This window comes from Lichenostomus cassidix, chromosome 8 (genome assembly GCF_008360975.1).
Source record: "Lichenostomus cassidix isolate B80296 chromosome 8, HeHo_3.0, whole genome shotgun sequence".
NCBI lineage: Eukaryota > Metazoa > Chordata > Aves > Passeriformes > Meliphagidae > Lichenostomus > Lichenostomus cassidix.
This window is the reverse complement of record NC_139489.1, coordinates 16,438,604-16,461,118: the sequence shown is the minus strand read 5'-3', so window position 1 is coordinate 16,461,118 and position 22,515 is coordinate 16,438,604. Positions and strand designations below refer to the sequence as shown.

Genomic DNA, 22,515 nt, shown 5'->3' with positions numbered 1-22,515 from the left:
AATTTCCCTTAGCAGTGGAGATTCAACATGCACCAAAATCCTTTTTATTAATTAATTTATTTGGCAGGATATTTACTTGTTTTCTCTTCTTGAAGTTCTGCACAATATTCATATTAAGTCTTCATTTCTTACAGCAAAAAGGGAATAATTGGCATTCTATGACTTGGATAATCCTTGAATTCTCGTAAGTAGGTGCAGTGTTTATCCTTTGCCCAGATTGTCATCTGAATGAAACAAAGCAAGGTGAACAGCCCCACTGGAAGGAAGTAAAAAAAAAGATACATTTCACTATCAGATTAAAAACATGCTCTTGCTGCTGACATCATTTCAGGTTGAAGTACCAAAACATTACTCACCTGGAACACACTGAGTCATGATAGTGAAACTGATCCACGTCCCCACCTGTTTTGGCCAAGGAAATTTAAAATATTTCTGGTGACAGCATTTGCATTTAGCTCTCTATTGATCAAAATAACCTTGTCCTAGTATAGGTAAATAAAAAAACCAAGTCAGCCATATCAGTTTCTACTGTCAATAACCTTTAGCCAAAAAGGTGAACAGTGCCTTATTATCACAAACAAAACTTTCATATTTGCTTCCATAGCTATTACAGTAACAAGTTTTTAAGCTTTAAAAGTGTCCTTTCTATTTCTCTGCCTAATTTATATTCATCAGACCTCCATCAATGTTAGGAACAGTAACTTTCTATAGTCCAAGGCCTAATGCTGTTCTCATTAACATCTGTGATCTCCACTGAATTTAAAAGCTGACACTGTCCCCCTTTGCAAGAGTGACTGTTAAACTGAGTTGCGCTGAGTTTATCTGCTTTTGAACTCAGTCAGGAGTTTAGCTCCTGATTGAGGAATATGAAATGATAAACTGATTCAAGCTCCTAAAGCAGTTACCACCAACACAAATGACTGTGTAACTTAAGAAAATGGGGAAGAAGACTTCAGCTTATTTTCTCTATCACAATATCCTCTATTTGTCTGACCATTATACTCCTGTCTACTGTGATATCTCTGAGCTCTTATAAATCCACCAGACACCTCCACCCCTTATTGCAACACATGTTCAGTGGCAATCTCCCTGTTCCTGGCTGCAGAATTTGCTCTGCTTTACAGTGCATCTGTCTTGTCTAGCAGCCACAGGGAAGCACTGGCCCAGGGTCAGGGCTGTCTGCGTAAGGTTGGTCCCATCAAGGGAGTGGAGGAAGAGCAGAGAAGTTCCTGTCCACAATCTCATTTCATGGGGTTTAGGGAAGGAGGGGAAATGTATTGAGCTAAATGGTTTCAGAGGTTTCTTCCATGTTTAATATTCCAAAACAAAAATATATTCAGCAAAACTAAAATCTGAACATCTGGTTTGAAAATACATACCTCATATGTATAGTTAGGGCAAGATACAAAGAAAAACAGCCATGTGAAAGGATTCTTTGTTGGATATGGGATCTTACGAGTTTTGGATCCTATAGATTAGAAAACAAATCACAAAATATTCACACTCCTAAATACATTGTTTCCTGTAAAGACAACCCAACTCTGTCTACTCCTCTGTCTCATGACTCTGAGAAGGACAAACAGGATGCAGGAAGACAGGATGTCCTCTGGACTCACTAGAAGGAATAGGATAACTGTGAGGAAACTTTCCCTTGCTGACCAAAACATAGCTTGTACCAGCACTGTTTCCTTTAGCACTGACAGTATAACCAATGTAACTGCTCCCCCAGAACAACCCAGCCCAAAACAATAAAAATTACAGTAAGATAAGAAGTGCTGTTCAACAGTCTGATGTTGGATTCCTTGCACTGTCTGATTTCCCTTAGAATCCAATCTTTACAGTGCTGAGCAACCTGTGCTCCCACAGCAGTCAGCTGTTGGGTATCAACACCCCCCAGGATGAAGCAGAGTAACTGAAGAAGTAATGAATGGCTGCGCAAAAGGAAAAATGATGATGCAGTTTTTACCATTTCTCCGGAGGTCACTCAGTGCAACATGAATGGAAAAATTTCCAGCTTCACACAGCTGCAAGAAAAAGTATGACAGAGTTAAAAATGTTCTTTGCTTCTATTTGTTTTTCTTCCTTTGTTATTTCCTGGGGTCAATTAAAAAATTTTTATAAGGAAAATAATCTATTATAAACATAGAAAATACCCTTAACCAAAACTGCTTACAAAAGGATGGCATGTCTTCATTCAAACATGAGTCCATAGTATATTCTGTTATATATTTTTGATATTTTTCAGAAAATTTGGACACCATGTCTAAAAGATCAAATTTACTACTAACATAATCTCCTTGAAAGCTAAATAAACCACTGGGGATAGAAGTAAACTCAGGAGATACTTGCTTTATCTTTTCATCATTCTTATGTCTTTAAAAGCATCCCAAAATTATTTGCATAGTCTTGGTTTCTCAAGAGTTATTAAAATCCCAAGGAAAATAGAGTTTGGTCTCTTCTTCTCTAGAGTATAATTAATACTAACCATTAAATATAATTGACCCCGCTTCCTTCACTGGTTTTAAAGAATGCTTCTCCAATCCATTATGAAGAAAGTGTATTTAAATGACCCATTTATATGATTATGGACAGTCTCCAGTGTCTGCAGTGCATAACTATTAAAGCAAATAAGTAGTGGTCAGAGCTCCTGAGTTTTATTCCCAGCTCTGTGCTTGCAGTTATGGAGTCTCTCTATGAAATGTCAATAGATTATGACCACACAGAATTTTCATACTGAGAAGCTGCTTTGAGATCCTGTGGTCACTGATGATTAGTTTGTCAAAGCAAGTGAACAGCTGATGTTCTAAACAAGTTACAGCTACATGGGAAAAATCTTTGTACAGCGGTACATCTTTATTTGCTACAGTAACATTGCTTCTGCATGTATGAAATGTTCCTAGGAATGTGGGAATGAACAGATTGAAGAATTCCAATTCATAAGGAAGGCTGCGAAAAGGTTCTGAAGTTCAGCAAAATGAAACTCTCTCACTGGAAATTATCAGCAATATACTTTCTTAGCTGGCTAGTTCTCTGAGATTTATGGTCTGTTGTGATTCTTAGCACTCAATAAACTGTTCACAAAACAAATTCACTGGCTTTTAAACAGTGTCACAAACAGCTAGTTCCAACTTTCTTTTAAACATTATGAGAGATCATCCCAGCAGATAAATATCCTAGTCTTGGAGTGGATACTGAATCAAAATATTCCTTTGTGTGCAAAATCACATTAAAAAGTGACAGATTTATCTGTTCTGCATGCAAGTGGTCAGTAGTAGTACGTCCCAAATGTTCAAGTTCTAAGTATCTGCTTATCCTACTCACTCCTCCACTTACATGACAGAAGAAATAAAGATATTTTAGCATTTTGTAAAAAAAGCAAGAAACCTACCAGAAACATGATCACAGCAAAATTTATCTGTTTTTTCCCATAAGCTATAAAAAAAAAAATACATGTGATTAGCACTAGTACACAAAATACATACATAAATACTGAAGTCATTGAGGGTTGTTGTGCTACTTACACGGAGGAGTGTAAAGAGGATGATTGATATAATATGCAAGCCAAGCTGCAAATCCCCAGTAATATAAGCAGTTCTGAAAAACAGGCAATTTTTCTTTGTTTTAGTACAATCTTTTAGGCCAATATTCACTGCAAGGACTGTTGATAACAATGAATTGGGGTAATTGTTCAACTTGCCGATAATACAACAAGAAATGACAGCAACTATGTGTGGCAGGTAGAAGCAGATAACAGGAAATAACAGAAAGGAAGTAGTGCTCATACAGTTAAGATTTCCTCTAAAATAACTTCTAGGAGCTGTTAAGTTTATACACAGTTTTAGAAAGTATGATCATATGATTGAAAACAAATTTATCTTGTTTGGCAAGCCATTGGGCAAAGTTGAAGTGCATACAGACTGTATGTTACAGAGAAACTTGTTTTGCTGAGCCTTGAGACTGTAAGACCAGATTTGGGCACTGTCCTCTCCTCTCTGCTTATTATTTTGCACTGCCCAGTCTCCTATCCTCTTCTCCATCATCCCATCCGTTTTCTTTCCTTTCCATGCTTTAACTTTTCCTGCCTGATGATTTCTTCTGCAACTTCACTGCAATTTCTTTAATTTATCCCTTTTGCTGCTGTACTTGTTTCTGCAAAGCAGTTTCCACTCTCTAAACTCTGTTAACATAGCTGTCACTAATGGCTGTAGTGACTCGTTCCTGCCCTATATTGGGGCTTGTTCACAGGCTTTGTCCATGAAAAAACTACTTACAAGGACAATCTTTACCTTTTATTTTGTTTCCTTGGCCCTGTCTCCTGTTGGGTTTTTTTTACACTCAGTGCTGATTTGGTATCTTGGTGACAGATTATTGTCTCCCTCCTTATGCATATGTAAGCGGGAGGGAGGCCTTTTCTTGGCCCCTTCCTCTTCTTGCTCTGTGCTCTAACCTCTAGGTGCCGTTGTCTTGCAGACTTTAACTCTCATCAAGAATTCATAAATTCACCTCTCACCAGCTAAGTCTTCTTTTACCAAACCTAATGCCTCCGTTTTTAATGTTTTAGGGTATGTTTGTTTATCACCTGGACCACAAATGAGCTCTTTATCTTCTTTTCACCACTGCTGTTCTTTTATTTGCCTTATTTGTCCTTGCATCTGATTTTCAATTTTGAGTAAAACCCTGATCCTCTTACTCTTTCTGGTAAAGATCCTCTTACTCTTCCTGATACTCTTTCTTTTTCTTGGCCTTCCAAATATGTTCCTATAGCTTAGACATTTCTAGGTGTTTCTGCTTTCTCCTTCAGCTTCCTTTCCTGCTCATGCAGGCAAAAATCCCATCCAAGGCTGCATTTTTTACTTCCTGACTGGTTTAACTTTTTTTTTTTCTTTGAATTTTGCAGTCTTTTCCTCCTGTATATACCAGAACTGCATTTCTAGCAATAATACCCTGGAAAAGTGATTACCTCAGCATCTCCAACGTGCACTAGCTGACTGCAGTGTCTGATGGTGCATTTCTCTGAAAATGCTGGTGCCCACTCATCTACCACAAACAGTTGTGTCCAACATTCAGTTGCATTTCCACTTTCTTTTCAGAGTTAATTGGACCTCTGAAGTTCCCAGAGACCTCAGACGAAATGGACACCCTTTTGGGTATGCTATAATACAAGCACATACTACGTCCTTGCTCTCAGATTATATGAGATAACTGATGAGAAAGAGCAAATCATTAACAAGTAATTATAAATCAGGTGGGCCGAATGAACAGAAAAGTTAAATAACTTCCCTGTGGTGACTTCATTTTCCTCCAGGAAATGCAGCAGAATGCAAAGAGTGAGGAACAATATAGGTAGTGTCCTATCCATGAACTACTGCTTCCTCCCTAACACTAGTTTCTTCAACCAGCACTCACAATTTACTAACTGCTGTACAAACTTAGGTGGAAACAGTTCCTTGTAATCTTGGAATGGCATCTTCAGAAAAACCTTTTCCTATCTTCAGGGCTTGGCACAGGATGGAACATATGGCAATGGATTTCAGTGAAGTAAAATTAAATAAATTAATTATCATGGCTCAGTCCTGAACAGTACATGTTGTAATTAAACTGAACAAGTACTATTCAGCCAAAGAACATGATTTACTGCAAGAGTATTCCTCAGTTATAAGAAAAGGAGCCTTAAGATGAGTGGGGTCTGCCACTGCTAAGGACCTTAGCAGTAACACTGTAAATGTCCCGCTGCCACTTGAATCCTTTTTGCTCATACAAAAGCCTCCAGTGAGGTTCAGATAGGAACATGCAGACTTCCTAAACTCACTTGAAAGAAAGAAAGTGGTTTTGGGAATCTTGAATAATAAAGCTTTACAACGATCTCTTATAATGTTGTGGGTTAAGTTTAGATATTGCAGGGATCCCATAAATAAATTATTCCTAAATTCCCAAACTTTTGGTTAGGATTTTTGTCTTTTCTACTGCAACTGACAATCCCTATTTCTTCATGTCCTGCCTATGTTTATTCATGATCAGCACATACCCTTCTATTTGTCTTGTAATATTGTCTTCTGGTTTAAATGGTATTTATTTACATGTAATGTTTTCCTTCCTCCAGCTGTTTTTCTACAAAGTGATGATATCTCTTCTTTTTACTCACAAAAATGTTCGTGGGTAAAGACCATGCAAAACCAATCATGAGACTAATCTTTGAGGAATTCTACTGGTATCTCCCTACTATTAGAGGTCTGACAGATCCTTTTCTGGCACAACCATAATTATCTTTCTTTCAATTAGTTCCTTTATCACCGTGCAATTTTTAATGCATTAATCCCTATTGTTCACCCTAAGGAAGTTGTTCACTAGGTTCAGATAATGCAGGTATTTTACCTTTCCAATGCCTAGAAAAATCACATACCTTAGAAAAAATTCTACTATGTTAGTACACACTGCTTTTGGTGAAGCATGAGCTGCTTTTGGTGAAGACACTGCATTATGCACAGGGCATAATTTATTCCTATTTCCTTTTGGGAAAAAAGGATGAAAATCACATCTCTCATAAATTCCCGTCTCAGACTTTTACTTATTGACACTGAAGTGTCTCCTCAGGTAGCATTCCACTGCACTTAAGAAATAAGCTATCTATGTCTGCTGTGTCTGTCATCAAACACTGGAAGTCAGAAGTTTTGTCTACCACGTGTATGTGATGGAAAAAAGGGAACAGGATGGGATATTTTTTGCACTGACACAGTTTTGGAGTAACACCACAAAGGTCAATGAAATTGCACAAGCAAATCAAACCCAAGCATTGGTAAGCAGGTAGAATAAGAACTGTGAGCAACTTTACAGATGAAAGCAAGTGCCACCAACCTAAGATGGAAAAGAGGAAGTGATCAGAGTGACTGGTACAAATGTCAATTTTAGCAACAACGGTTTGTATGGTCTGAAAGGAGCAAGTAGTTGTCAGAGATGGCAGTGAGAAAAAGAATTATCACGCTGATTTTTTTTCAAGGTAAAGTTGCTCATTTATCTGCTGTTTAGCATGCATTAGCCACTGTTGTGTCATGAACAAGAGATCTGCGAGATCTGTTGTGTCAAGAACAAGATCTGTGACCCTTTTAACAACTCTTGCTGCAGAAAGCACAATAAATTTCTAGGAAGGATTCTTTTGGAAGGCCACTGCTCCACTGCAGACCTTCCTTCCATTTTGAAAACATGAAGCTATCACCAGAAGGACCAGAGCCACTGGACAGCTGCAAGGAGTTAGCTACAAGGTAGAGCTTCAGCTGGTACAAGTATCACTGCCATAGTGCAAATTACAAGGGACTATCTAGATCCCAAATGCTAAAATTCCCAAATGTTTTTCCAGTTGATAATCTCGTCTTCCTTAGTATAAGGTGTACTTTTCACTACTAGTGTGTACTCTGTTGCAAATGTTTGTAAAATAACTGCAGCCTATGTATAACCATGCAGTCACTGTACTACTCAGAAATCTCAGGAACAGGGTCTGCATCTCAACAGCTGCCCTGTGCCACAGCAGCACTGGGGACACTAGGGAATTCTCCTGTGGAGAAGAAAAGGCTGAACTAAGCTGCTTTGCACAGGATCAAAGGTAAATTAACAGTTCCTTAACAACAAAGAGAATTTTAGGGGCAAAGTAGATATAAAATGACTGTTACAAAAAAAATTAAAAAAAAAAAAAAAAACCAGCTGTCCCACCATTGTGCCTGCCTGTGCTACCTTTAAATTTAACTTGTTACTAAAGCCTTCATACTCAAGGAGATAGCTGAGCGAAAAGGAAGGGTATGCTGGAAGTTTAAAATTCTAAAAACTAATGAGACTACTATATTAGTAACAGTATGACAGCATGTGGGCTATACAACAGTATAGACATTAAGAAATCTTCTGAAAGAACTGCAGCTTTATGGGTGAGGTTTGCTGTGCGTTGCTACAAAAGCCACACAAGAAAGTCTGTGGTTCAGAGGCAGAGCATAGGCTGGCTAGGCTGGGCTTGTAAGGGCAGCTATGGATAGATTCTGACACAATTTACCTTCACAATATTCCTCAGTGGCATAGTCCCACGGGAGAACCGATGAACAAATACTGTTTCAATCAACCTTTTGATGTAGTGGAAAGAGTGGCAGATACATGCCAAGCTAGAAACAGCAAGACAAAAGCATTTAAGAGTGCTTAAAAAAACAGGTGTGGCAACACATTTGGAATAAGACTACAAGAAATACTGCTCAAGCCTGAAAACAGACTTACTTAACTACTGGGTGCGGACTTGATGTAAACCTCTCATCCAGTCCATAGACAAAAGTCATGCGGAAATAAAACAGAAAATAGATGAACAATGGACCTGTATATTCTATCAAAAATACCTGCAAAAAGAGAGAAAATAATTAGACAGCTGAATTAGATTATGGTTTTGCTTTGGTTTCTTTGTGATAACTAATGCAGTGGGATAAATACCTCCACAGATCCAGGATGGCACTAAGAGAGGCAGGGAGGGAGTAGAAGGTTTGGGCTTGGACTATGAAACTGGTAGACATGCATGTAAATATTTTGCAATGATTTGCCTCAGTTGCATTCAAACAGCCATTGCCAGTGCAGCAGACACAGTATGGGTATGAAAAGACAATAATGGCAGCCCAGAGGTCATGACAAATATGCATGCATGTTACATTTATGCAGCTCTCACCCTTCTCTCGCACTCAAAAACTGTTGCTTTATTTTAGTTTAAAATGAAATTTGGTGAAGAATTTGTCTTGAGAAATAGGAGTTCTGCTTCTACTGAATGAATTTTGTTTAAACTGGAAACACAGCTTGTAAGTGTTCACAGTGACCCCATCTGTGTAAACAGTTAGCACAGCAGTTGTCCTAGGAAACAACAACTTCATTCTATGTTCAAACAAGCTTTAATTTGAATACTAGGAGGAAAATAAAAAGAAAGGGAAAAAAAGAGAGGATACCAAAGAAGCTCTTCTCTAACTTGCTTTTCTTTCAGATAGGTGTGAATTTCTTAGGAACATCACTTTAAATTGAACTTTGGACCAAATATTAACAGCTGAATTTTCCATACTTCTGTAAGTGAGGAAGATAGGCCCATACCTCACTTATAGAGAAAGAAGAGAAATTGATTATACTTCTGTCACAAAAACAAACAAACAAACAAACAAAAACCCATCAACAAAACAAAGCAAACAAAAAAAGAAACCCAAACAATCCCTGTTCTGTAGTCTGTTTAGAGTTATTTTGATATTCAGAAAAGTTAAGTTATTGATTTCTGTTACAATCAGCATTTTCTCTGGTGAAGATCAGGTTTGCTTGTAGATGAGAAATACTGAAGTATTTCTTGGCTTATATTTGAATGTAGTAGCCTGAAGGGCACAGAGAGCAGAATGTAAAAGATTGTGAAATGACAGAAGCCTGGTGTTACTCTGCACTGTGATATTTTGGTATATATTAATGCACATGTGTCTTGAAGGCTACACTGCTATTAGAAGTTTTTGTCTGTCTTCCTGGTTTTCTGCATTGTGTAACAGCTGATTGATTTATCAGCATTGCATCCAAACTAATGATGTGAAGACTCAGTCTTGCAGAACATTTGACTTTTTTTATTTTACCTAATTTAATGTTGTCCTTGCTATTTGTAATCAACACAAGATTTCATTAATGTCTCATAGCTAAGAAATGGTGAATATGCCTTTAAATTACAAGGTACTTTTCCCTTGATGTTATGCTGTTTATTGGAACCAGTGTATATTGTGCAGCAAAGACCTTCTAGAAAGCTGGAAGGGTCATTGGTCACCTCACTGCAGAAACAGCAGTGCTGTGTTGCTTGCCAAGTGAGTTTGATAAAATTTGCATTTGAGCTAAGACAGTAAATATGCAAGGTCTTTGTGGATGGCTGCTAATATTACAGAAATTATCAGCTGTCATTAGCTTGTCACTGGCATCCTGGGACACAGTCACATGAAGACAGCAACTAATCTTACTTTTATGCATTTTCTTGCTGAAGTCACCTCAAGTACTGACATGTGAAGTTGCTCCCATGCCTCTTTGCAGGACAAACTCATAGGAGTATAATCCTGATTTTGTCAGGAGTTACACAGGTCCTGTGAAGCAGATTGCCAAATGCATTTACACACCTAGTTCCTAATGATATTGCAGTAGATATCCATTTGACAACCTGCATCTTAGTTTTGTAGAGCCAACCTACCCTGCAGCAGGTTTTCCACTGCTGCTCTCCCAGGGAACAAAACAGGCATTCAAACTGTTACTGCTTTCCCTGATTAAATGAACAGAAGCAATGAGTATTCATTGCCTGCATCCATTATCAGAGCAGACATCATGCAAAAATATTGGAGACAAAAGTGATGTAAGGATTAACTATGGAAAACTAGCCATTAAAATGGCTCAGACTTGAAGCAGAGCTCACCGTAGTCCATCCTATCTGTGGCCCTAAATCTTTAAAGTATAAGGTAGCAGTTGTGCCAACAGGGAGGTGCTGCAGGATTTCTTCATCCCTCAGGGACTTTCCTTCTGAGAAGGAAAGAAGTAATTACATCTTAGTGAAATTCAAGTCAACTTTGGTAGCATACTAGTTTTATATGGTGCTTTAACCAATCTATGAGACTCCTTGATGTGACGTGTGTTCATTGGAATCTCAATAAACAGACTAAAGATATTTATACTTAATTTTTATTTATTCCTGTTATCACATATAAGCCTGGATCCTCTATTCACACCAAAACAGTTAAGAGAATTCTGAATCCTGTGTGCCTGCCTAGTCTAACAGAGTTGCTTCATCACTGCTAACAGTGGAATTTGTTGATGGGACACTGTCCTTTATCATAGTTCACTGACCTCCTAGTCAGCTGCAGCTCTATCTCTCTCCTCTCTCTTCCACTCCTCTCATTGCTCATCATCAGACAAACAGAAGATAGGAAAAGCTGTGATTGGAAAACCCTGCTATAGAAATTTTCATAGCCTTTCTTTTTCCAAACAACCAGCTAGGAGGGGATTCCACAGACCCTAAGCTTTTAATGCCTAGATTTGGGGGAATCTCCAGAAGGCTAGCAGTTTCTCATGGCAAGCCTCACTATGTAAGTTCATAGAGGAATCTGACAAGAGAGACCTTCAAAGAAGGAAATAAGATGCATCTGTTTTCTATTAATAGATTTCACACAATAAGCAAATCTTGAGGATCATACTTTTAAGGGACTGTTTACACAAAATTATACTTAATGAAAGCAAAGGAAGAAAGTGCTAAATTTTAGCTAGGATGAATTAACAGAGTTTGGCAATTAGACTTTCTTCTGTGCACTCGAGCCATGTACTAAGAGGCTTCTAGTAGCAATACCTACAACTGTATTAATGAAGTCAGCCAGCTGTCATCAGTTTTGTCAGCAATTGCTAGATCCACAGCAATGTGTTCTGCATTAGCTTCCCTCAAAAGAACTGGTAATTCCTGCCTGAGAGCAGAGGATTATGTGTATTGTTAGCTCAAACTCACAGCCCTTTTTGGTACTCCCAGCTGAGCATCATTGTGGAAATCATTCCACTACAGCTAAGGGAAGTTAATATCTAGATTCTGTGCTACCTGTCCTGAAAGCAACAGTGCTCAATAGTTAGAAAGTGTGTTGAACAATGTGCAAACTCCTGAGTTAATTACCAAACACCAGGGTGGAACTGTGTTTACTCCCAAAGAATTATATTTGTTCTGGATTCTCTTCAGCCTTCATAGTGCTGATTAACATAGCTGGAAACTGATTCTTAAGTGCTAATACCCTTAAGTACACCTTTCATGCCAGGGCCCTGCTCAGAGTTCAGTTACTCCAGACCTCACAAGTACTTACTTGGATCAAGTTTTATTGACTGCCTTGCTGGATACCACCGAGGATCTGTAAGATCATACAGAATTGTGTGATATACAATGTTTGGTTTAGGTCTCCCACTACTATAATTAATGCAATACAACAATATGAACTTTAATTAAAGGTTTTTATGAATATTTATTCAATTCTAATATAGGGGATAATGCATGCAGCAGAAAAAAATACAAAGATTATCAGGATAGGATACAATACTTTTACTGAAATCTCACTGTGATCACATTCATGTCCAGCTGATCAGCACTATATGTGTGGATATCACGTTTCAAATTATTCCTATTTATGTACTGAATATCCTGATGTGATGTGAGCTGCTGCAGAAGTTATACTCACATAATTTATGGAACATCAGTCTGATTTCTCTAATTGTAGCATTTGGTTCCACCTAGGCAACAAAAATATTGTATATATAAGATGCATATTTTGAATGACAGCTACTAGGTGTAAGACTATTAAATCAAATAGAAATGTGACTTAGACAATGTAACAACTTCTTACAGATGTCTAGCCTCCATATAAAGGATTCAAAGTACTGAGAGAAAAAAGGCAGGACAATTTTGGACACTTGTTTCAGAGGCAGCTTCTTTAGCAGTGATGAAGAGTTACTACTACAGCAGTGACAAATTTGATGGTTTCTGAGTAACACACAACTGGCACCCTCTTAGTAAAGCAACTGAAGTTGTCCTTTTTGCCCAAAAGCTCCTTCTGGTAAAGGAAGTTTGCATAACCATTGCAAGTGGCCAAGGAAAGGCTACCAGGAGATGAAATACACTTCATAAACACCAAATTTAGTTAAGAAAAGTTAGTAATTCCTTTAAAAAGTCACCTAGCCTTTTAAATAGATTTTTGTTTTACCTTATCTAGGAAGCATAGCTGTTTCTTTGTCTCCCAATCAAGGATTTCCACCTGAGAGAACACAAAATAATAATTAATAATTATTGGCTAAATAATGTGTAAACTCCTAGTTCTCAAATTAATAATCATTGCTCAGAGTGAGAAACCAGTTTTCTCTGATCTGTGAATTGTGTTAAAAACATTCCTGATGTTCTCAAGAGACAGTTTGAATCACAGCCACGTTCAAAAAGCACTCAACTTGGGAAAAAAATCGTCTTCCTGGATACATTCAGTAGCAGAAGTAGCTACGTTTTTGATCAAAAAAGTGATCTGGACTATTTTCTTATGCTAGAACAAGAGGAACAAGTAAAGGGTAGAGAAGTGTCCCAGGAATCACTAAGGAAAACTAATTTTATGATTCATAAAATTAAAAAGACAGTTTGAGAAAAAATCGTAAATGTGTATATATATATATAAATAAATAAATATGCATGTAAGCAAATATTCTGAGTACATACAACTTAAAGATTAATGTGCATTGTTCCCAGAATATTTTAATTGTAAGGAGAGTGGAAAATACTGGTGAATGTAATGAACAATTGAAGCTAAATACCTGGGTTTCACAAACCCTTAAGCATTTGTTATAGGAATACTTGGTGTTACTCTTGCGCCTTATATCACCTGTTTTATTAACTACATGTTAGCATTCTATATTCCAAGCAGTGGTTTAGCTACAGCTCTGAAAAGGAAAGAGCAGTTTATTTCCATGATCTAATGGCACTTTGGCAAAATGTTATGATTTTGATCAACAGCCAAGCAGAAAAGTCCCCAGACATTTCAAAGCCCATTTGCAGTCGTCTCCCTAAACCTCATTGCAGTTGTTGGGGGTTTTTATATAAACATCTAGCATTAATTATGTTTGGTATTAACTGACCAAGAGAATAGATTAACATTAGACTTTAAATACGATTCCTCACTAAAAATAGGAGTCACAGTCCAGTATCTTTCTCAGGGGGTTGCTTTGAAGAGATCACTTGGTTAGAGTATCTTATTTCCTTATTTCACTTGTTCCAAAGGGTTCTTTTTCTATTGGCACAGCAATGGGGCACTTCAACTGCAGCCACACCTAGCAAATCTGACCTCCACAAGGGATACTAATGCCATGGTGTTTTCTACCTGTACATTGTAAGCCCTAACTGGGACACCAAGGGAAGTAAGCCCTGCTCCTCCTTTGTGACATGTAACATGTAACATGTAATGTGTAACATGTAACATGTAACATGTGACATAGCATGTAGCATGTTGGCTGTGATATGTAACGTGTAAAATGTTGTGGATTGTTAGGGTATGTTTTCCCTTGATTTTTTGTATGAAGTGGATTCCTTTCCCAGAAGATTATTGTTGAAATGCACCATTCTGACACTTGTAGTCCACAGAACAAGAACAGGGCAGGGAGGGGGCTGTACACCATTTGTCGTCCCTTCTGATGCCAAGTTGCTGCAAGGACTGTTGAAACCTTTGATGTGTCTCAAAGCTCTTTTGTCAATGGGCTGCCCTACAGACTGCAGCAGTGCCTACACTTTTAGCAGTGTCCTTCCCATTCCATACCCAATCCCAATATAGATATTTTTTATCAGAATCCCCCAGGGGCAGTTTTAATCTGTGATCTTCAGTGACTGTATTAGAGAGATCTTCTCCAGGTCAATTACAGAGTGGTCTAAATATCTTTCTGCCACCTATGGTATTTTACTTGGGTTATTCTTATTATGCACAAGGCCAGACTGAAAATTAACAAGGTTTTTCTTTTGCTCTGTGGTTTTCATGAGGGTGGTTATACAGAAATTTCTGTGAACCTTTGGAATCAGTGTAGAAAACAAATAAATAATCCAAGATGTTATTTACTGTTATTTGGTTCTGTTCCAGCAGGATTCTTTCAAATGACAAACTGTCATACTTGCCTATACTGGTCCATTTCTGCAAATACCTAAAGGAAGCCTATATAGATGATGGATCCAGCCTCTTCTTGGAGGTGCACAGAGATAATGGTGAGAGGGAATGTGTCTGGATGCAATATGGGGAAACCCAGATAAAAGGAATATTTTTCACAATGAGCTAGGCCAAATATTAGCATTTGCTTAGAGAGGATGTGGAATCTCCATCCTTGGAGACATTTAAAACAGGATAGCACAAGACCCATTGCTATTTGATCTGGCTGTATCTGTTTTGAGAAGGAGTTGGACTGCATGACTTCCAGAAGGCTCCTGCAACCTAAATTGCTCAATGTTTCTTTTTCTTTTTTTTTTTCCACTTCAAACATTTCATTTACTTTCAATTACTTTCAAGATCTAAGCAAATATCAAGCCTTGTTTCCCTTTTCAGAAAGATGGATGCACAGCATTAGATGCCACTCTAGTCCACAGCAAACTGTGCAACAACAGAGGGAAAGCAAGGTGACTGTTTCCTCTAATTATCACGCCCCTTAGATTTATTAGAACATCTCCCACTGTAGATGTTCCCTGCACAAGGAACAGAAAAGCCTGGTCCAAAGCAAGAAATGGTGTCTTTTCTGAACATCCCAGCCAATCCCATGAAGCACCACAGCACTGAACACAGTGTTTCCAGCCTTGAGGCGCAGCACCAAGTCAGTTAATGCATTGGTTGGCAACAGTTTTCAGATACCCGGCAATCTGTTCTTGGAACGCTTACTGATGGGTATCATCTCTTTTAAACATAAATTGTTTGGCTCAGAGAACTTTAATTTCATTGTGTTTTCAAAGCATTTAGCACAATAGGACACCAACTGTTGGCCTGCATTAGTGCAGTAAGATTAACAGTCCACTTATTTGGTGAATTTTTAAAGACACTTTAAACTACGGCTTCTCTGAAATTACTTTGTGTAGAACTTAATCAATAGGCAGATTTGTGCAAGATGTTAAAAACTCTTTTATAAGTGACTACAAATATGTATCTTTGATGCTTAGAAGACAAATTTGTTCTATTGCATAAGGATTAAAGATTTATAGTGTCATTAATAAAAGAAAAATCTTGATTATTAATGTTTGGAACAGATTGAGGGCAAAGAATAATCAATATACAATATAAGCAGAGAAAACTACATGCAGCTGTTGAATTTTTGTTCAGAAAATAAAAAGATAAAATAAAAGAGGGGAAAGTATTCATAAGGGAAAAGCAGCTCGGCAAAGTGTTTAAAAAGAGTTTTTAAGATGCAGTGTCTCTGTAATAAGATTACAAAAATATAGTCAACTGAATTCCTGCAGTTTAAAGCCATATTAAGTGCTAAAGAATCAAGAGATCTTCAAAAATTATGTGATAACTATTATGGAAATACTGACACATTTATCATGTCTGTGCATCTTAGAACTTTAATTTGAAACCATTTGTAATCAGCAGATTGAGCAAACTTGAGTGAGATTTTATAAGCACTGACATAAGCATATATTGTATTGATTTCTTTTGAAATTACTCAGTTTAAAAAAAATAGTTTATTTCACAGTATCAGAATCAACCAGTCTGAGTAATAGCAATGTACAGTGAATTCTCCCTGAACTGTTAGAATGCTTACATAAATCAGTTTATTTAAATTTAACCCTAAAAAACCAATCCAGTGGTTGCCACAGTCCTAACTGAATATTTCTAAACATTTTTACTATGGAATTATTCATTTTCTCTATCTCCTTTGTCTTTTCTGGTAGACTGTGTTGTTCCTGAAGGAAGTAAGCATGCCTTAGTGTGATCTCACACTGGGATCTATCAAGAATAGCTTTCTTGAATTCAAGAGTAAAGCCAAAGGGAAATTGCTCTAACTGTACTTACACTGCAAATTATGTTTGTGCTGCTGCTGCTGCTGCTGTTACAATTGGCTCTCAGTCTGAAGCTTCTCTTGCACAGGAAGGTACAAACTGTTGCAGAGGATGAGTCTAAGGATCCATCTAGAACTGGATCTTTCTGCAACAGCCAGCAGCGGGTGACTCAGAAAAAGTAATAAAACAGGGGAAGAATGAAGTGACTGAGGGAAAGGCAAGAGACAGGCACTGTGATTTTGATTGTCCTGCACCAGAAGTGCTGCCTATGTATTTAATAACATTTCATGGATTTTTTTTCCTCAACTACTTTATCCATTTGCCTTTTAATCTTGTCTAAGCAATCCTGAGGCAGGGAGTCTCACATCTTAGCCACATGCTATGTGAGGAATTCCCAAACCAGAACCAAGGCAAATGTTCAACCACAAAGCAAAATTTCATCGTCTTACATGTGGAGTGCTGAACCTTATTCTGTAAGTAGTGCAGCTAAGCATGTTTCATGAAACTAGAATCCTATTGCATTATTTCACTGTGTATAAAGAGAAGAGATACACTGATGCCCATACTCAAAAGGTTTTCTAAAATTAATTTTCACTTATGTAGAATTTAGACGTCCAACATTTACAGGTTCACAAGATATACAATAGGTATTTACTTCTCAGCTTCCGAAGTTCTGCTCTTACGTAAGCCAGTGAGTGCCAGTGTTTGACCTGTGCTGAAACTCATACTGCATTTTTATTTCTTCCACCTGTTTTAGATTTGTTAGTTAGACATGCTCTCATCTAATTCCCCAAGGACATTGATCCAGTAAGCATCTTTATCCCAAGGCCAGCACAATGCATAGCATTTAGATTATTTCTGAATGAAATTAAACTGTCAGCAAAGGAGATGATCCAGTTCTTCATGCTTTACATGTAATAGACACACTGCCAGGAAGTGGGAAAATTGCTTTAGAATGTCTTTTGTCATTCCCCACATCTCCCACAGACAGACCAAAAAGTACAGGCAGGAGAAGACAGAAGTGGATTTCAGTGAAAAGGGCAGTCTCCTACCAAAGAGAAATCCAGAATTTCAGTCTCTCTGGGCTCCTTTAATCATTGCTCCCTTCCATTGTAATTCTGTTCAGTATTTCTCTACAGCAGATGCCTTTTGGGATACCAAACAGTAAAGAGATAAGAGCTGAAGTAAACTTGGATATCCTGACCAAATTGTCATATCTGATCTTGGAGCTGGGTGCCTAACCCAAAGACATGGCAAAACCCAAGTTGCTTTGTGGGCCTAAGGATGATAACAGGTGAGAGCTACAAATGGTCTTCCTTCAGAAAGACAGATCCATTTATATAATTGACAGGGATAAAATGAGTCAGCATAAGGACAGTCAGGAAATTCTGGCTCTTGAAAGTCTATGAAAACTTTCCAGCTTTTACTAGGATGATATTTTTCAGGATACACAAGATGAAAAAGAACCTGCACCAGTTCATACTGACTCAGTGTGTATTTTCTTACACTGGCCACCACAGAGCTGCATGTTGCAAGTTTCTCAGGCATACTGAAAAGTCACATCATTCACTGAGTATCACTGTCACTATGAAGCACATTGGAGTGCCTCCATCAGAGAACCTGAGCCAGCTTTGACTCAACGCTAAGCAGACATCCAGGTTTTTCAACACCACTGCAAAGCCTTTTCCTTGTGCAAGAGAATATTCCCTGCCTTGGGGCTTTAGTTTATGGTGATTATTTTCTACAACAACAATATTCAGGTAGAAGAGTTACACAAATTCTTTGTGAAATCACAATCTTTGTATCAGCACTGTGATTTGTATTATCAAACTTCAGAATTTCTAGTTTCATTACTATTCTTCGTGCATGATTTGATGTAGGGATGTCAAAATGTATATCCAATGGATGCTTTTGACATGGAATTGAAGAAACTGAAGACAGATTTTTTTGCTTTGTTTTTTTAGCAGCATCAAGGATGAGTCTGCTATGTTTTGATAGGGCAGGAAGACTGGAGACACTGGGAATTTTAGAGACCTTATACAGGTAAACTCACAAAACTTGTACTATATTTTTTTATATACTTCAAAGAAGCCCACTAGTTTTTTCTAATATAAGACTCCTAATTTCAAGAGGACCCTTCAAATTCTGAGTAGCTCCAGGTACTTTCTGCCAATTAATGTTCTACTATCATCTTCTCCTGTACAAAATTAACTTTCTCAAGCTTCATAGAGAAAAAAGACAAATTGCTGTCTTTAAGTGAAGCAGCACAACTGAATGTTGAAGTGTTGATAAGTGTATGGAAAAGTGGTGAGAAAAGAGAAAGTGATAATTTTTTGCCCTGTTGTCTCATTTCTTTCTGTCACAATAATCACTAGTGTTACTTGTGAAAACAGAGCAGATATCTTCCAACAGCAGGGCAATTTTCAGTTGTCCCTTTAAATGGCTGTTCAAATATCTCATATGTGGCCTTGTTTTTCCAGCAATTCTTGGAGGATACAGAATCTTAAAATGTTCTGCAGTCCTGCTTTTGGCATTGCTCTTACTTGAGGAGGCTTTAGATAGCATAGCTCTGAGAGGGAGAAGCCTTTGTAACAGGAGCTGTGACATCTCAGCCATGCCAGCTAGACAGCAGTCACCACCCCCTTACATTCAGAGGGTTTTCATCATAGACAGAAAAGGGAGGGAACTTTAAATGCCAGCAAGGGGGGCCAGTACATTATTGCCTTTAGACTGTACTGCATATGTCAGTTCAATCTATCATCAGGGAGTGAAGATTCCAAAACATTTTTGGGTATAGCTGCTCACAAAAGGCACTTACCATCCAAACCAGTTAAGGAAGCAAAAGCGCAACTGTGGCTCTTGTGACACTAATTTTCTACAGCATGAATATATTTGTTCAAGGATCTTTCCTCTAGGAAGTCAGAACACCATACTACTTTCTTTATATAAAATGCTTTGGAAGACCTAAACCTGTCAAGTAAAGAGTACGATTCATTAGCCTAACTTCAGAGCTGTACTAGAGACATTTATATCTGAGCGAGTCACTGAGGCATCCCGTGTATAGAAAGGAGTAAAATAAGCACTGTTAGGATAAACAGTATCATAAGCTCTGAAACGTGTCAAATACGTCAGAAGAGTTGTTCTCTATGCAACTTAGAGAAATGAGGACTCCTAAAGAACATTCATCTAGATACAAGTCTCTATCTTGGATACATCTCTGAGTCTTTGGAGCTGAATCTCCTCAAATTATCAGGTGCAGTATTTTCAAGTATACACATATTTATTTATAGTTGTCCTTGAGAAGCTTCTTCTGAGCTATTAGTGATTTAAAAAAAAACTGGGGTGAAAGTAGAAACATACCAATACCTGAAGTAAACAGTTTGGTGATTGTGAAGTGCTTTGTGATTCTTATCAGGAAGCACCACAGAAGAACAGTAAAGGGTAAATTGTTTATAAACATACAGGGGAAAGTACAGATGTATACAGTTCTTCAAACAGGGAACAATAACATTTCTAACAACAGTAGAGATTCTTCCCACCCTCCCCAGGAACTCTTGAGAGAAGTGGGATACTCACCTTCTCTCTTTTGATACCTCAGCTTTGAATGTGTGGTGGGGAAATGCAGTTCAGAATTCAAAGTCAGTGAATTTACAACAGAAAGCAAATTGGGGAGAATAGTGCAGAAAGCAACAAGCAACAGCACTGTTCAGTGCTACTCAGCCAGTCTTTGTCCACATCCTAACCCTGAGACAGCTCACACACGCCGGATGAGCTGGGCAAATCTGTTTCCACCCATTATCTGCTATAAAAAGAAAAGGACTAGGACATTCAAGGGGGACATGTAAATTCATGAATCATACTGAGTTTGGATTAGTGTTGCTTAAACACAGGATCTTGATTTAGGGCTCAAAAGACCTGGATCTCCTGCTCTTGTTCTGCCTAGCGAGATTGAGCAGGTCATCAGCTTTCATGTGTTTCCCCATCCGCAAAGTCAGGTAACAATTATGATGTCCATGCTTTTGACGTCTTCTAGTAACTAGTGCTGTTCAGCAGTTCAAACAAGGCTGAGGCAGAAGAGCAAACCTGAAGTGACCAAAGGCATGCAGGAGGGTTATACATACATTTGCTCCTGCGTTTGGATCTCACAACAGTTTGGGTTCTACCTCACTGGCAGAATCCATGAGGCAGTGAAAAGCTTGGTCGCTTTTCCTAAAAAAAAATGGGAAGTCAACACTGCTGAGGAAAAGGCATGGTGCAGATGCCTACCCCACACCCACAATAACTACAGGCAGTTTGTTTCGCTGAATTGTGATGCTCAGATAATTTCTATAGCATTGAAAGTAAAATCTGAATTTTTACATCATGGTAAGTTAGTAAAGGAGCAGACACTTTCCAGATGGTTTTGGATTCTGTTTGTGTTATAACAACAACTGCTTTGTAATTTGCATGGGGGGAGGAATTATGTTCTTCCCCCTGTGTATTTTTTTTAGGTAAGTCATGACTGAGAAACCGAAGAAAAAGCCTGCAGAAACACATTCAGTATTGCTGTTATTTAGCTTGTACAGAGCTGTGTTTGTAACACAAGCTGCTCTTAAGGTTTTTTTATTAGCCAGCGTAACTAATTCTAGCAAAGAGTCGGTGTGGCTGTTTATGTAAGTGGATGAGATGTTACCCTTGACGGTCCCCAGGTGCACGTTACTGTGTGCTTTCTGTAAGCACAAGGAGCTGACTGTACTAAACTCCGCCCGGCTGTTTTTCATTCCCCACGGGAGATCGAGCGCTCCGTGCTAGCAGAGGCCCCTCTCCCCTACCCGCTGGACGCTGGGCGCCGCGCCGGGAGCCGTCTTCTCGGCCAGGGCACCAACTCCCCCGCCGGGTCCCTGTCGCCGAGCCGAGCAGAGCCGGCCCCGGGCGCTGCCGCCCGCGGCCACGCCTGCACCGGGCCGGAAGGCTGCGCGGGACGGCGCCCGGCGAGGTGCACGGCGGCTGGTGACGGTGTCTTCCGAGAAGTTGGGGACACAAGGTGCCGAGAACATTCCTCACTCCCACTCCTCTCCGTACGGCTGAGACGCGCTGCCAGACCGAGCGCAGGCTGCCCGCGGTGCTGCCCTAGGCAGGATCCGCTAGAAGCCCAGAGCCATTGATCCGGCATCTCCGCGGAGCGCCGAGAGCCCGCCGGGAAGCCCGGGGATTCCCCCCGCCCCGCTCGCCGGGAACACGTCCGAGGAACACCGGGGACGCGGGGATGAGGAACGGCGAGGGGAACGTGCCCGGGGAAGGAGAGGACGGGGCGGGCGGCAGCCTCTTTTGCCCCCTCGCCCCAAGAAAACCCCAGGAGCAGCGTGCACCCCCGGGCCAATCTGTCCGGTTCCGCCGGCGGTCACTTCCCTAGGCAGACCCGGGAGCGGATGGCTCCGGCTCCCCGGTGCTTCAATGCAGATGAAGGGGGAAGAGAGAGGAGCCCGCCGGAATCCCGGGAAGCCCCGTCCGCCGGCGGCAGGATGCTGCGGGACCCGGCCCGGGCTCGCCTCGCCTCGTCCGCCCCCCCGCCCCCGGCGCCGCCCGCACCCACCTCGAAGAATCCGGCTCTGCCGCCCATTCTGCGGGCACCCGCCGCGCCGCCCCCGCCGCCGCCCGCGGCACCTTCCGCGGGGCCCCGCGCTGCGGCCAATCAGGCGGCGCCCGGACCCCCCGCCCCGCCCGGGGCCGGGGCCGCTGCCCGGCCGTGCCGGTGGGCGGCTGCTGGCAGCGCTGCCTGCCAAGCCGGCAGCGATACCCCGGGCAGCCGCAGCGGTGCGGGACCGCCGGCACCTCGCGCACGCCAAGTTCTGCAGCTCCTGGTGTTCAAAAACTGCGAGAGGAGAGCGATATGCACCGGCCGCCGGGAGTGACGATTCAGTGGCATTTCATTCAGAAGGGTGATTTATTTTTCTTCGAGCACTACAGTCCTACTGCAGGATTTTTTTTTTAAAGAGCTGAAG

The 22,515-nt window shown here is 39.9% G+C and overlaps 1 protein-coding gene across 2 annotated transcripts; it reads right to left on the bottom strand.

Moving 5' to 3' along the window:
• Positions 1 to 41: 41 nt before the first annotated feature.
• On the bottom strand, positions 42 to 22,337 carry LOC146433940 (very-long-chain enoyl-CoA reductase-like). Of its 2 annotated transcripts, none has more exons than XM_085068106.1 (13): positions 22,107 to 22,337; positions 12,735 to 12,785; positions 12,213 to 12,264; positions 11,844 to 11,888; positions 10,424 to 10,527; positions 8,248 to 8,363; positions 8,033 to 8,138; positions 3,522 to 3,594; positions 3,389 to 3,432; positions 1,967 to 2,024; positions 1,380 to 1,468; positions 357 to 482; positions 42 to 256 (listed from the first exon to the last, which is right to left on the bottom strand). In XM_085068106.1, exons 1-12 carry the CDS (start codon positions 22,131 to 22,133, stop codon positions 372 to 374), a joined length of 876 nt encoding a protein of 291 aa, XP_084924232.1. In that variant the 5' UTR covers positions 22,134 to 22,337; the 3' UTR covers positions 42 to 256; positions 357 to 371. The 2 variants fall into 2 exon arrangements, with proteins under 2 accessions (XP_084924232.1, XP_084924231.1); XM_085068105.1 differs by having other exon boundaries at positions 357 to 402.
• Positions 22,338 to 22,515: the final 178 nt, after the last annotated feature.

Coding starts and splice junctions, on each gene's coding strand:
- LOC146433940 (XM_085068105.1), bottom strand. CDS start 22,133: ATGGGCGGCAGAGCCGGATTCTTCGAG. Junction 3,595..8,032: donor CACTGAGGAATATTGTGAAG/GTAAATTGTGTC, acceptor CCTGTTTTTCAG/AACTGCTTATATTACTGGGG. Junction 3,433..3,521: donor TCCTCTTTACACTCCTCCGT/GTAAGTAGCACA, acceptor TTTTTTTTATAG/CTTATGGGAAAAAACAGATA.